We start from the raw sequence: 15048 nt of genomic DNA, 5'->3' as shown, positions 1-15048 counted from the left end.
GGGGTCATTCATCCATATTACGCATGTAAACTACGGACCGTATTTTGCGCAGGTTAGTGTGACTCCAGCCTTACCCGCACGTTCCCCGCGGTGTGATCCCCCTCCACCTCTCTCTTCTCCGCCCCCTTCACCTCCTTCTCTTTTGGCTCTTTGCTCTCCGCCTCCTCTTTATCTGTCGGGGTCCCGCCGTTCTCGGCTCGATCGCTGGGTGCTGGAGTGGCTGTGAAATAAGTTAGAGAGATGAGAAAGGGGTGACGCGTTATTAGAGGGTCAGCTCTGCAGAGAGGGTCCTGTACCTGGTTTGGAGGTGCAGGGGGTGTTGGTGAGGCTGGGGTCCGGGGTGGTGGTGCTGGTCTTTATGGTCGGTGAAGAGGCCCGTGATGACAGCTTGGATTCCAGGCTGGGGTCTGGCATTAGCTCGGGCATGCTCCAGCGTCCATTAATATGCTCGAACTCCTGCACCTAATGTGGGCACACAAAGGGTTAAAATATGCTGCATTTATCCCTGTGTTTTCTACGGAGCAGAACTCACCTTTTTCTTCACCAGGGACATGACACCGATACGGGTCAACACTTGCTGGCGGGACAGCCCCTCCCGAGGGACGCCGTCTGCAAAGGTCTCGGAGCCGTCCGCGCCCGGTTCACACAGATGTCTCATGAACAGAGAGACGTAGGCTCTAGAGACAAAAGACCTGGGTGAGGATACCCCATGCCGCGCTGCCCCCTACTGGGCACTGATTATAACAGCAGATCCATAGACATGTCAGTACACAATGCCCCCATCAGACGTGCCTCAGCATCCTGCCCGCTCAGCCTCTATGATGTCAGGGTACGGAGACCTCTGATACGTGTCCTGCACCAGGCGGAGAGTATGACGGCACAGCTCTGCCATCCCCCATGGTCACCTGGTGCAGATCAGTGTCAGTCTGTGTGAGGGAGGAGGTACGTGGCTTCGGACCACCACCAGGAAACAGACGGGTGACCAAGCGGCATCAGATGAGTAAGAACATCATCACATGGGACATATGTAGCTGTTAGGTGCGTGGGGTGTGTGAGGGAAACACACGGTCAGGTACGATATGTGTGTGTGTGGTGTCTGAGGGAGCACATGGTCAAGTACCGGTCATATATGATGCATGGGGGGGTGTGAAGGGAGTGCACGGTCAGGTACCAGCATGTTTGATGTGTTGGGGTTTGTGAGGGGGCATACAGTGAGGTAGCAGCCATGTATGATGTGTGAGGGGAGCACACAGATGCGATGTGTAGGGGGTTTTGAGGGGGGCATACGGTCAGGTACAGGCGTGTATGCTGAATGTGTGTGGGGATGTGAGCGAGCATATAGTCAAGTAACAGTCATATAGTGCGTGTGTCTGTAGCAGTAAGTATGAAGAGTGAGGTGTACATGTATGATCCTGTAGGTTCACAAATCTGAGGGGAAAGTGCACTTACTTAAATTCTTTTTCCGACTTGCCCCGCAAGTCTCTCACCAGCCAGTGTGTGGTGAAAGCGTCCTGAGGAGGCATCCCCCAGCGCATCACAGCGTTCAGGAAGGCCTTCCGCTGCCGTGTGTTGAACCCCAGAACCTATGAGGAGACACAGATTAGTACATGGCTCCCACTCATACTGCACGTGCGCAGTCAGCTCCTCCACACACAGCGCGTGCAGTCAGCTCCTCCCCACACAGCGCGTGCACAGTCAGCTCCTCCCCACACAGCGCGTGCACAGTCAGCTCCCCCCATAAAGAGCATGGACAGTCATGGACAGTGTGAGCCAAGTGTCATTAGTATAATCATCCCGATTGTCACGCAAGAGAGACCATATGTCTGTGCGAACGATTTTTGAAATCTCAGACTTGGCTGGTACTGTCAAATGCAGCTGAAAATTTGTGCTTAAAAAACACCACGTTGCAAAAACACAATGTGTGACCGTGGCGTAAAGGTAAATATCTCCCCCCCCAGAGTCCTCACCTCTATATTGCCACCGACCCGGGCCAGCAGCGGTGGCAGTGGCTTGTCCTTCTCATTGCGCAGTTGACGGCGAGACTGCCTACGACCTGCGAGCACAGAAAAAGGTCAGGAACGAGACCACACGGCCCCCGGAGGTATTCCTACTACTACCCTCACCTTCTGTTCTCTCATCAAAATCTTCATCCTCCTCTTCCGAGCCCACAGAGTATTCAGACTGGTTATCTGTACGAAGGAATGAGGTGCCGCGTTAGCAGAGTTGCAGGTCTTATATTTACTCCTTTGAATAATAAGAACCTATCCTAATAGCATGTCACAGAGTTTCAGTACAGGCAGCACGATCAATATGGAATCCGGGCTGGTCAGCTGAGACTTCAGAGCTGGAATCTAGCTTCAGCCCAGCAGATTCTTACCCTGGTCCTCTTGTGCGGCGTCGTTGTAGTTCACTTGCTTCCTCACCCTCTTGCCTTTGCCCAGGTTACGTGCCAAGTCCTCCTGCTGCTGCTCGTAGTGATGGCGCAGCAGCTTCTCCCAGTAGTCGGGGTCCACGTTCTCCTCCTGTTTTATCACCTCCCGTTCCAGCTCCTCCAGCTGAAAACGGCAAGCGAAAAACATGAAGAAAATCCTGCTGGGTTGCGATGGTGCAGCACCCCCCGGAGGCCGCATCTCACCTTCTCCTCTTCCCGCACCACATACTGTGCCACTTTGAAGGAGCTGAGATACTCGTTCATGTTCTGGACTTCGGTGTCCTCCGTCTCATCCTGGTTGCGGTCCAGGAGCCGGGCGATGGCGCCATTGTCGTAGTGAATCACGCTGCTGTCCTCCTCCTTGTTGTCACCTGGACAGAGAGAAAAAATAAGTCTGCTTCCGTTTTGTGTATATAGCTCCTATCCATATCTGCATCACTGAGGACACAGGATGAAAGAGGTGTGATCGGGGCAGGTGGAGGTGAGGAGCAGGTGACAGGTGTGGACACTTCCTACTGATTACCATACTTTAGTGTTTCTTCAATGCCTGGACCCCTATAATTATCTAAACATTGCATTGCAAAAACCACAGGATCATAAGCAGGGGAGCCCCTGCGGACATTGCCCAGTGCTTCACGTGGTACGAGGCCACTCCCCCCCCCCCCCGGTCACCTTCTATCTCATCCTTGAATAGCTCTTCTGTCCCGAACTTCAGGATGTCATCGAGCTCCTGCTTGGACATCGATCCGGCCTTGGATCCGAGCCCTGGTCTGACCACCAGATGGGTCAACATCATCTTCCTCTTGGCCACCTGTGTAATACGCTCTTCGACGGACACTTTTGGAAACTCTCCTTTTTGGGGGAGTTTTTTTTTTTGTGAAGCATTTTTTTTTTTTTTTTTTTTTGGAGTCTTTTGATTAGACAGTGTGTGCATAAATTGAGTTTTAGGTTATGTTCACACAGGTCTTGAAGGAGGAAAAATATAAATGGAAACCGAGCAGAAACGCTCTTTAAATGCTCCTCAAGAGACTTAGGATATGTGCACACGTTGCGGATTTGGCTGCGGATCCGCAGCAGTTTTCCCATGGGGTGTACAGTACCATGTAAACCTATGCAAAACAAAAACCGCTGTGCACATGCTGTGGAAAATTCTGTGCAGAAACGCAGCGGATTCCGCAGCGTTTTTACACTTCTTCCATTATAGGAATCCGCAGGTGTAAAAACGCAGGCGAAATCCGCACAAAATCTGCAGGAAATCCGCAGGTCATTTTACCTGCGGATTCTGCACGGAAAAATCCGCAACGTGTGCATATACCCTTAGAGGTTCTTCTCAGTTTCTGGTACAAAAACTCTGCAAAAAGAAACGATGTGAACATACCCTTAGGTTAGGTGCACACAATGTCTCTTAAACCCAGACGTACCAAAGATCCTTCACGAAAAAGTTTTTCTTTGTCCTGTTTTGGTTGTTTCAGACAGCGGGTTTTTTTTTTTTCTTCTCATTGTTTTCGTGCCATCATTTTTTCCAAAATTTTTTTTTTTTCACTCAATTGATTAATGAAGAAATTCACTAGCTTTTTTTTTCTTAGCAAAAACAAGGACATTAGGCATACAATTTCTTCCACCAGCCCTTTTTTTTTTTTTTTTTTTATAAATCAAATCCCCTTCAGGAAAAAAAAAGAAACGTAAAAAAAACCCCTCAAAAACTACAGATGAGAAAAAAAAAAAAAAAAGATTTCTACTAAGGTTTCCAAGAAATTTTAAAGCAATTTTTGAAGATCTCAAATTATTTATCCCATCAGGTAAACACAATAAATAAAAAAAAAATAAAAGAAAAAAAAGTCGAAACACCGGAAATGTTTTTTTTTTTTGGCTGCTGCATCTCCCACAAAAAATTCTATAAAAAGTGATCAAAACATTGTAAAAAAAATAATTAAAATGGAATAAAATCTACAGCTCGGCACAAAGAAAAGGAGACCTCGCACAGCTCCAGAGGTAATACAGCATTAAAAAAATTAACAAATTCCAGGATGCTTTCTTTTTTTTCAGTTCTCTTTCGCAATTTTTTTTCTAGTAAATTATTGTAAAATAAAAAAAATATAAATACATTATCTGGTTTTTATACGCTCCATGACTGGTAAATCAGCGACAAAAGTTTTTTTCAAAAGTTTCAAGAAAAAAAATAAATAAATAAATTAGTTCAAACCATATGGATGATGAAAACCACAAATTGTCGAGCACCCCCCCCCCACTTCACCCCCAAAAAATGACTGGGACTGAAAACATGAGTGTAACAATGGGGAAAAAAAAATCCATCATGAATTTGGCATCAGCAAATGTCTAAAATCCAAACTAGGAAAAAAGTTTAAAAAAAAAAAAAAAAAAAAAAAAAATTGCATTGCAAAAACCACAGGATCATAAGCAGGGGAGCCCCTGCGGACATTGCCCAGTGCTTCACGTGGTACGAGGCCACTCCCCCCCCCGGTCACCTTCTATCTCATCCTTGAATAGCTCTTCTGTCCCGAACTTCAGGATGTCATCGAGCTCCTGCTTGGACATCGATCCGGCCTTGGATCCGAGCCCTGGTCTGACCACCAGATGGGTCAACATCATCTTCCTCTTGGCCACCTGTGTAATACGCTCTTCGACGGACGCCCGCGTCACAAATCTGTAGATCATCACTTTGTTGGCTTGGCCTATCCGGTGAGCCCTACTGAAGGCCTAGAGAAGAGGAACGAGAAGGGATGATATTGATCATACCAAGCAAACTGACGTGTGGCTACAAAGTCACTCTTGGTGTTAATCATTTGGAGGGGTCTTGTATCTACCTGAATGTCGTTGTGGGGGTTCCAGTCGGAATCGTAGATAATGACGGTGTCCGCAGTCGCCAGGTTGATCCCCAGGCCCCCAGCGCGAGTGGAGAGTAAGAAGCAGAACTGATGAGCTCCAGGAGCTACAAAACAGAGGGGCGGATAAAGACAAGGGAAAATCTCAGAGGGTAAAGCCGAATGGTGGCCGGAACGCGTTCTCACCGTTAAACCTGTCAATAGATTCTTGTCTTAGCGAGCCGGTGATCCCACCATCTATCCGCTCATATTTATAGCCCTCGTAGTCCAGGAAGTCTTCTAACAAGTCCAGCATCTTGGTCATCTGCAAAAAAGTAGAGCAAGTGAATGGCTGGGAACATTGGCTCATCTTACACAATCTATTAAAAAGACCCTGGTCTAGCAGCCATGTCCAATCTGATAGGAGCGTTGTGAACTGCCTCCTACCTGCCGCTCTTCTTTTAATTATTCGACCTGGCCTGACGTCAGCATCGACAGAGTTGACCAGGCCGTCTAATCAAGAAGAGGCGGATCACAGGGGTCCTGTCCAGCGCCTAACAATTTGAGGGCTTGTTTGTTACACGACAAGTTGCACTTTTGAATGACACCATTGCTTTCACCACATAGTGTACTGGAAAACGGGAAAAAAAAAATTTCAAGTGTGGTGAAATTGCAGAAAACGTGCAATTCCACAACTGTTTTTTGAGTTTTTTATTTACCACGTTCACTTTGTGGTAAATCTGACCTGGCAATATGATTCTCCAGGTTAGTACGAGTACACAGATACCAAACATGCATAGATTCTTTTTTATTTAAGTGATGAAAAAAAAAATGCAGAAATTTGTAAAAATAAATAAATAAAAAAATTTGCTTTTGTCCCCATTTTAAGAGATACGTAACATTTTCATTCTCCGGGATTGGGGGGCTTGGTGAAGGCTGATTTTTTTTTTTTTGCGCCCTGAGCTGACGTTTTTACCAATTGAATTTTTGGGGTAGATAAGATTTTTTGATAACTTTCATTGCAATGTTACAGACACCAAACCGTAATTCCGGAGTTTTGATTTTTTTTTACGTCGTTTATCAATCAGACTAACTTACTTTATATTTTGATAGGACGCTTCTGAAAGCAGCGATAACAAATGGATTTTTTTTAATACTGTTTTAGTTTTAATGGGGCAAAATGGGGTGATTTGAACTTTTGTGTTTATTTTATTTTTTTTATATTTTTTTAAAAACTTTATTTTTACTGTATTTAACAGTTCCCTTAGGGGACTTGAAGCTGCGATCGTCCAATCACCTATGCCGTACATAGCAGTGCATCAGCCCTGCTATGTATAGCATAAATCACGATCTCCTATGAACACCGGACACAGGAGGATAGTGATGACAGGCAGAGGGGTATTCAGCAGACACCCGGCTGTCATGACAACCCATCGGCGCCCTACGATCATGTGACAGTTACGCCGATGAGTTTGATCAATGACGCGCTTCCTGTCGGTGGATGTTGAATGCCGCTGCTTTTGATTGACAGCGACAATTCACTGGTTAACATTAGCAGGTGGAGCTCCGATCCACCCATGCCTGTTAGACGCGAATGATCGCTGGTAAAACAAAGATTATTTTTATTTTTTTCCGGAAACAAGGCTGCAAACGTTGAGGAGGCATCATGGCCTCAGAAAAGTTTGCATGTCATGGCATTGGGGACCAGACCTGGGAGAAGATGAGCACTCGATGTCCTTGCTCGTGCAGTTTCCGAAGCATCTTCTGTAAGAGGAGCAGTTTCCCGGAGGACTTGATGAGCGCGCCTCCCTCGTAGGCACCAGTCGGAAGTTTGGGCGACTCCTTGACAGAACAGGAAAAGATCATTACAGGCATTACATATAGATAATTCATGTACACGGTATTACATATAGATAATACATGTACACATAGGCTCCACCATGCTGAGGGTTTTGTGTCAGTGAATTTTTATTTTTCAATGTTGCAAAGAAAAAATTGAAAAAAAAAATTGCATCTCACCATTGCAGCCACAGGGAAGAGGTACGGATGGTTGCAGCATTTCTTTAGGTCCATCATGATGTTCAGTAACGACACTTGATTCCCTCCTCCTCGTGAGTTCAGAGCCTCGAAGTTACGGGTCAGGATAAACTTGTAATATTTTCTGTGGGAAACGGGAACAGATGATTATATCGGAGGAGATGCAACGTCCGTCTGTACAGTAAATTTATAAGGAGCACTACCAATAGGGTAATACTAGCTGATAGGGTGCTGCATAGTTCATTGTACAAATAGCAAGGACAAAAGCAAGGGAAAAGACCAATGCATAAAAATGTGTTTTGGTCATTTTATCATACATATGTCTGTGTCATATAGGAGGTTTATATACCACTTGTTATAAGCACAGGACCTTGGGTGATGTGTTATTGTCATTGTAGTTTTTTAATGGTGTTTTATCATGTATGTGTCTTCTTGTGGTCTGGTATTTGAATAAAATTATTGATATATGTGTATATTTATATATATATATATAATTTTTTTTCATATTTAGGTGTGCGCTATTTTTATGCATTGGTCTTTTCCCTTGCAATGTCCGTCTGTGTCATGGCATCTATTGGGGGGACTCACTTTTGCATGGGACTGAGCTCCACCCGGACAATCAGCTCTGTCTTGGCCGGCATGTTCTTGAACACGTCGGCTTTCAGTCGGCGCAGCATGTGGGGACCCAGGAGGTCGTGCAACTTCTTGATTTGATCTTCTTTGGAAATATCTGCAAATTCTTCTAAAAATCCTTCTAGGTTACTGCAAGTATAAGAAACTAAAGTTATAGAATGCCGAAAAAAACCTCAACAATAATAATTCGGGTTGCTTAATCCCTTAGTTGCTGTATCTAATAGTGCCCAAAGTATCTTAGGGGTTTTACAGAAAGAATGGACTTCCTCTGTAAGCTCCACGCATTGGCGCCCTGACAGCACAATCGTGGGGTGCTGATGAGTTAGAATGTTAACCTTTAGCAACAGCTTTGCCACCTGCGGAAGATTAATTCTGTAAACTCAGCTGTGTCCTCGATTAACTCTGTACAAGCAGCCGTGTCCTCCCCTAGAGAATTAACTCTGTTCAAGCTGATATGTCCTCCTCTAGATGATTAACTCTGTACAAGCTGCTATGTCCTCCTCTGGAAGGTTAACTCTATACAAGCAGCAATGTCCTCCTCTGGAAGATTAATTGTTTAACTCTGTACAAGCAGCTACATGCTCCTTTAGACGATTAACCCTTTTATTAGCAGCTATGTCTGCCTCTAGAATATTAATTCTTTACAAGCAGCTACGTCCTTCTCTGGAGAATTACCTCTGTACAAGCTGCTATTTCCTCATCCAGAAAAACTAACTCTGTACAAGCAGCTATGTCCTCCTCTAGAAGATTAACTCTGTAGAAGCAGCTATGTCATCCTCTGGAAAATTAATTCTGTACAAGCAGTTATATACTCCTCTAGAAGATTAATTGATTAACTCTGTACAAGCAGCTACGCGCTCTTCTAGAAGATTAACCATTTTCTAAGTAGCTGTGTCCTCCTCTAGAATATTATCTCTTTGCAAACAAAAAACAGGATTTTTGGGTTGCTTATCGTAAAATCTGTTTCTCGGAGCCTTCATTGGGGGACACAGAAACCATGGGTGTATGCTGCTGCCACTAGGAGGCTGCCACTATGCAAATAAAAAAAGTTAGCTCCTCCTCCGCAGTATACACCTCACCGACAGGAAGTAAGATATCCAGTTAGTGAGAAAGCAGTAGGAGAAACAACAGAATAGAGAATAAACAGACAACTCAACTGTAATCATAAGACACATAGCAAATAACAGGAGTTGCAGAACATGGGAGGGTGCTGTGTCCCCCAATGAAGGCTCCGAGAAACAGATTTTACGGTAAGCAACCCAAAAATCCTGTTTTCTCTATCGCTTCATTGGGGGACACAGAAACCATGGGACGTCCCAAAGCAGTCCCTGGGGAGGGAAAGCAAACTTCCATCAGGTCAGCGGACTCCCCACCGCTGCCTGCAGGATCCTTCTACCTAGGCTGGCATCCGCCGAAGCGTAGGTGTGACCCCTGTAGAATTTCACAAACGTGTGAACAGAAGACCAGGTTGCAGCTTTGCAAAGCTGCAACGCGGAAGCTCTGTGGTGCACCACCAAGGAGGCACCCACTGCCCGGGTAGAGTGAGCTCTAATTCCAGGAGGGACCACTCGATGCTTGACCCGGTAGGCTTCCAAATTTGCCGATCTGATCCAGCGAGCAATAGTAGCATTGGAGGCCGGCTGACCTTTCTGTGCACCATCTGGAATGACGAAGAGAGTCTGTCTTCCGCAAGGGAGTCGTCCTAGCGAGGTAGACTTTCATCGCCCTGACCAGGTCAAGCTTGTTCAAGGAGCGTTGAAGAGGATGAGTTGGACCCGGACAAAAGGACGGGAGAACAACATCCTCATACAGGAGGAAAGTGGACACCACCTTAGGAAGGAAAGAGGGCGGAGGCCGCAGGACCACCTTATCCTGGTGGAGTACCAAGAAAGGGGAGCGACAAGAAAGGGCCGCCAATTCCGACACGCGCCGGATGGAGGTGATGGCCACCAAGAACGCTACTTTCCAGGAGAGAATAGGAAAAACTTCCCTGAGAGGTTGGAAGGGTGGACCTTGCAGAACCTCGAGAACCAGATTAAGATCCCATGGATCCACAGTCACGCGGTACGGAGGTGCCGCATGAGCCACTCCCTGAAGAAAGGTCTTGACCTGCGGAAGGGAGGACAACGTCTTCGGGAACAGAATGGAAAGCGCCGAGACTTGACCTTTTAAAGAGCTGAGGGCAAGGCCCGTATCAAGGCCTGTCTGGAGGAACGCCAGGACAGAAGGGAGTGAAAAGGACATGGGCGGAATGTCATTGGCCTTGCACCAAGTGAAATAGGCCTTCCACGTACGATAATATATTTTGGAAGACGAAGGCTTTCTAGCCCAGATCATGGTGTGAATAACCGGATCCGAAAACCTGGCCGTTTCAGAACTGCGGTCTCAACAGCCACGCCGTTAAATTGAGCGGCTGAGAATTGGGATGGCAAATCGGACCCTGAGACAGCAGATCTGCTCTGTCTGGAAGCTTCCAGGGGGCGTCCGCGAGCAGGTTGACGATGTCCGCGAACCAAGATCTTCTGGGCCAATCCGGAGTGATGAGGATGACTGGGACCCCTACCGCCTTGATTTTCTTCAACAGCTTGGGAAGAAGAGGAAGGGGAGGGAACAGGTAGGGGAGCTTGAACTGAGACCAGGGAGTGGTCAGAGCATCGGCGCCCACTGCGAGAGGATCTCGGGCCCTGGATACGAACTGTGGGACTTTCCCGTTCAGGGGAGACGCCAGCAGATGTACGTCCGGAGTCCCCAAACGACGGCAAAACTGATGAAAGACGCCCGGATGTTAGGACCACTCTTCCGCTGCGAGACTCTCGCGGCTGAGAAAATCGGCGGCCCAGTTGTCCACGCCGGGAATGTGCACCGCAGAAATCGCTGGGACTGATACCTGTGCCCAGTGAAGAATCTTGGACACTACCGCTAGCTGAGGAACTTCGTGTCCCCCCTTGGTGATAGACATATGCCACCGCTGTGGCATTGTCTGTCTGAATTCGGATTGCCGACCGCTGAGGAGCCTTTTCTCAGTGAATGAGAGATAGATAAATCGCCCTTATCTCGAGGACGTTGATGGGCAAGGTTGTCTTTTGAGTCGACCATCAACCCTGAACAGTGTGATTGCGAAACACTGCATCCCAGCCGAGAGGACTGGCATCCGTTGTCACAAACTGCTAGTGAATCGGGAGGAATGACCTGCCGAGAGGAATGAGAGGTGACGTCAGCCCCCAATTGAGGGATTGTTTGACCCGGGGCGAAAGGAGAATTGGCCAATCTAGGGAAAGGACAGACCTGTTCCACCGAGACAGGATGGTCTGTTGAAGCGGTGTTGGGTGAAATTCGGCAAAGGGAACCGCTTCGGCCGACGCCACCATCTTTCCTAAGACTTTCATGGCTGACCGGAGTGATGGAGGCTGTGTGCTCTGCAGTGATCGTACATCTCGCCGCAGAGATATCATCTTTTCTTGTGGAAGAAAAATTCTCGATCGACGGGTGTCGAACGATAGGCCTAGAAACACAAGACGTTGTGTCGGAACAAGGCAGGACTTCTTTTTTGTTGACAAGCCACCCGAAATTGGACAGGGTGTCGGAAACGATGGTATGACTTTGTCGAGACTGGTGAAAAGACAGAGCTTTGATCAGAATGTCGTCGAGGTACGGAAAGAGGACGAGACCTCTGATCTTTAACAAGACCATCAACGCCGCCATGATCTTTGTAAATACTCTGGGTACGGCGGCGAGACCGAACGGCAGGGCGACAAACTGGTATTGGTCCAGGTGAATCGCGAAATGTAGGGATCTCTGATGCCCGGAAAAGATGGGAACATGCAGAAGGGCATCTTGAATGTCTATTGAGCACATGAATTACTGCGCTTCCATGGAAGCGATTACTAAACGAAGAGACTCTATCCTGAAATGTCGTAGGCGGACTCTGTTGTTCAGTAACTTGAGGTCCAGGATGGCTGGACCGCGCCGCCATTTTTTCAGTACTACAAACAAGTTTGAATAAAACCATGTGAAACATTCTGACTCGGGAATGGGCACGATCACCCCGGAACTAAGGAGGGAGGCGATGGATGCAAAGAAAACCCGGAACTAAGATAGGGTCCAGGGCCAAGAAGCAAACTTTATCTTGTATCCTGAGGATACAACCTCCCTGACCCAAGAGTCTTCTACTGAGGCAAGCCAGAAGTCTGAGAAGAAAAAGGAGTCGACCGCCCAGTTGGGAAGGCGCCTCGGGTTTCGTTGATAGTCATGCTGATGTGGACCGTCCAGTTCTGGACCTGGAGGATCTGCCTTGGGTGAGATCGCCAGGAGGGAGTGGGCCTAAAGGAGACCTTGTTTCTATCCTGGCGTACTTGCGGCCTTTGTTGGTTGGAAGAGTATTCTGCCATTGCGAAGCAGCGGAAGACCGAAAGGGCCGAAACTGACGCCTTGAGGGGGTCTACAAGGCTTGGACTGAGGGAGAAGAGAGCTTGTGTCTCCAGTGGCGTCTTAATAGTCTGGTCCAGCTGGGATCCGAAAAGACGCACTCCCTGAAAAGGCAGATTGGTAAGGAACTTTTTGAAGACCAATCCGCCTGCCAAGCTTTGAGCAAAATTGTACTCCGGATTGCAACCACGTTGCTGGACGCTGGAGCAGCGCAGGATGCGGCATCCAAGGAGGCCGAGACCAGATAAACCCCCGCGTGGGAGATCTGGTTGGCTAGCTCGGCCAATCGCTCTGGTTGAGCTCTATCCAGAATGCCCTGGCGGAGATCCTCCGCCCAAGTAGCTATGGCCTTTGCTACCCAAGTGGAAGCGAAGGCCGGGCTTAGCACCGTTGCAGCCGCTTCGAATGCTGACTTTGCTAAAGATTCTATGATCCTGTCGTTAGAATCCTTTAGAGACGCCACACCTGAAAACGGAAAGACCATGTTGTTAGATAGTCTGGACACGGGAGCGATAACAGAGGGGGAAGCCGACCAGTTGTCGGTGAGCTCTTGAGAAAATGAATACAGCACGCCGAGGCGCTTCCCTTTTTGAAAGCGCCTGGTCGGATTTTCTCTTTCCCTGGCAGGGTGCTTGCCCAACTCAGAGTGCGAAGTGAAGACTCTGGAAGGTGTTTCTGCCCGTCTGAATGAAACCTCCTGATCTGAGGATTTCGCAGGGGAGTCTGTGATTTCGAAGGTGTGGTTAATCGCTGCAATGAGGTTCTGTACCGTAACCTTCATGTCCGCGTCATGGTCCGAATCCAGCTGTAAAATCTGTTCGGATGGCGCGTCTGAAAACGCCTCGCCTGACTAGACTGCTGGGAAGGACTATGCAGTGAGATGGGGCGAGTGGAGGATTCTGGGCCTTTTGCGGCTTATGATGGCTGGCTTAGATTGGGCCTCTTGTAACCTGCTGGATCCTGCAGAAGTGTCCAGGGGCACCTTATCAAGAACGGCCACTAGGGACTGAGCCACCCTGGTGAATTCTGCCACTGATTGTGATAGAGAAAGCCCAGCCAGGAATGGGGGGGGGTTCACTCCCACGTGAAGCAATAGATGGCTCCCGGGCGGCGACGGACTGAATGGGATTGCTGCAGTCTAGGCAGAGTACGATTGCACGTTAAGAACTTGACTAAAGTGCAAGTGGGAGACTAAGGACGAGCACGAACAGATAGGGATAGACATAATGAAGTAAGGTCCCTGAAGCAGTGCCGGAAGGTTGGGGGACAGAATGACAGAGGTGTCATTCTGCAGATGCAGAGCTACTCACGGTCCGGTGATACCCCCACTAAGTGATGCTACACGGTTCGTACGGCTTGCATGCCCCAGCAGAAGAGAAAGGAGTCCGCTGACAGGCTGAAGAAAAAAATAAATATATGGCGGCAGCCTGAGGGGAGAAGAAAAGGAGCGCGCTCCCAGGGAAGATGGGCGGAGCTAATCGCCTAGAGAGAAGATGGCACTGCCCGCTGTAATAGAAGAGGCTAGTCAGGGAAGAGCCGGTGGGCGGGCCTAAAACGGGTGGGAAAGAAGCCCGTCTATGACTGAAGGCGGGAGGGGCGTGGCCGTGACGCAGGACAAGGCCGCAACTGAAGCCGGGGCCTAAATTAACTGCGGCGGCCGCCTGTCAGCGCGGGTCGGAGGCCTCGGAGCCCTTCCGCGGCGACCGCTCCCGAGGACCGCCGCTGGCCAGGCGGGAGGGAAGGTCGCCTAAAGATGAGACGGAAGAGCTGTGAAGCCGGGTCCTGGCGTAAATGCGGAGGCCGCCGGGAGGCGCGGGGCGGCGCAGAGGTCTCGCAGCCCTGACACAGCGACCGCTCTGTGGTGCACCGCCTCCGTATGAAGCTGCTGAGGACGCGACTCGGGGGCCCATCTGTGATCCGTTTGCTGAGTACCGCTAAAATCCAACGCTGTCTGATCCGTCAGAATGATGTCCACGCCTCATCCGACAGGCTCTTGTAGGCGAGTGGGTGGGAGATGGGGGGCGAGGACCATATGTGCTGAGCGCCCATGCTAGGCTCTTGGTCCTGCCATGCAGCGCTATGAGGATACGGGGTGGCAGTACACACCGTACTCATAGTCTCTTTGTGGGACTACAGATGTGACTATTCACTCTGTATCCCTCCGGAACCTGAAAGAAAAACGCACACTGAGGTAGATATGGGTCTAATGAAAGACCCGTGTCCACCTCCTACTGACACTAAGCTAAACTGGATATCTTACTTCCTGTCGGTGAAGTGTATACTGCGGAGGAGGAGCTAACTTTTTTTTTTATTTGCATAGTGTCAGCCTCCTAGTGGCAGCAGCATACACCCATGGTTTCTGTGTACCCCAATGAAGCGATAGAGTAAATTGACTTTGTACAAGCAGCTATGTCCTCCTCTAGAAGATTAACCCTTATACAAGCATGTCCTCTTGCAGATTAAGTATCTGTATCCTGCTTTAATGCTGCATAACACACAGGAACATCATATCACATGGTTGATTAAGCTTGCGAGCAGGGCCCTCATTCCTTTTGGTATCTGTTATGATCTATGTGATTATTGTTATGTTGTAATGTCTTTCGTCTGTACACGTCCCCTCTGAAATGTAAAGTGCTGCGGAATATGTCGGCGCTATAGAAATAAAATTTATTATTATTATTATTATTATTATTATATAAC

At 48.3% G+C, this 15048-nt stretch overlaps 1 protein-coding gene across 1 annotated transcript in view; it reads right to left on the bottom strand.

Moving 5' to 3' along the window:
- Positions 1-15048, bottom strand: part of CHD3 (chromodomain helicase DNA binding protein 3) — a 96477-nt gene that overhangs the window by 18144 nt on the left and 63285 nt on the right. The window contains exons 18-31 of the mRNA XM_073547040.1: positions 7879-8052; positions 7273-7414; positions 6964-7095; positions 5461-5578; positions 5257-5381; positions 4918-5149; positions 2636-2802; positions 2378-2555; positions 2124-2189; positions 1968-2053; positions 1450-1583; positions 533-677; positions 297-462; positions 75-220 (exon numbers count right to left, since the gene is read on the bottom strand). Of these exons, the coding sequence (XP_073403141.1) occupies positions 75-220; positions 297-462; positions 533-677; positions 1450-1583; positions 1968-2053; positions 2124-2189; positions 2378-2555; positions 2636-2802; positions 4918-5149; positions 5257-5381; positions 5461-5578; positions 6964-7095; positions 7273-7414; positions 7879-8052 (2011 nt within the window). The remainder of the gene's footprint in view (positions 1-74; positions 221-296; positions 463-532; positions 678-1449; positions 1584-1967; positions 2054-2123; positions 2190-2377; positions 2556-2635; positions 2803-4917; positions 5150-5256; positions 5382-5460; positions 5579-6963; positions 7096-7272; positions 7415-7878; positions 8053-15048) is intronic.

This window comes from Dendrobates tinctorius, unplaced genomic scaffold (genome assembly GCF_039654945.1).
Source record: "Dendrobates tinctorius isolate UK_male_01 unplaced genomic scaffold, ASM3965494v1 ptg000151l, whole genome shotgun sequence".
In the NCBI taxonomy this organism is placed as follows: domain Eukaryota; kingdom Metazoa; phylum Chordata; class Amphibia; order Anura; family Dendrobatidae; genus Dendrobates; species Dendrobates tinctorius.
The sequence above is the reverse complement of the archived record's forward strand: the minus strand, read 5'-3'. Positions and strand labels throughout refer to the sequence as shown.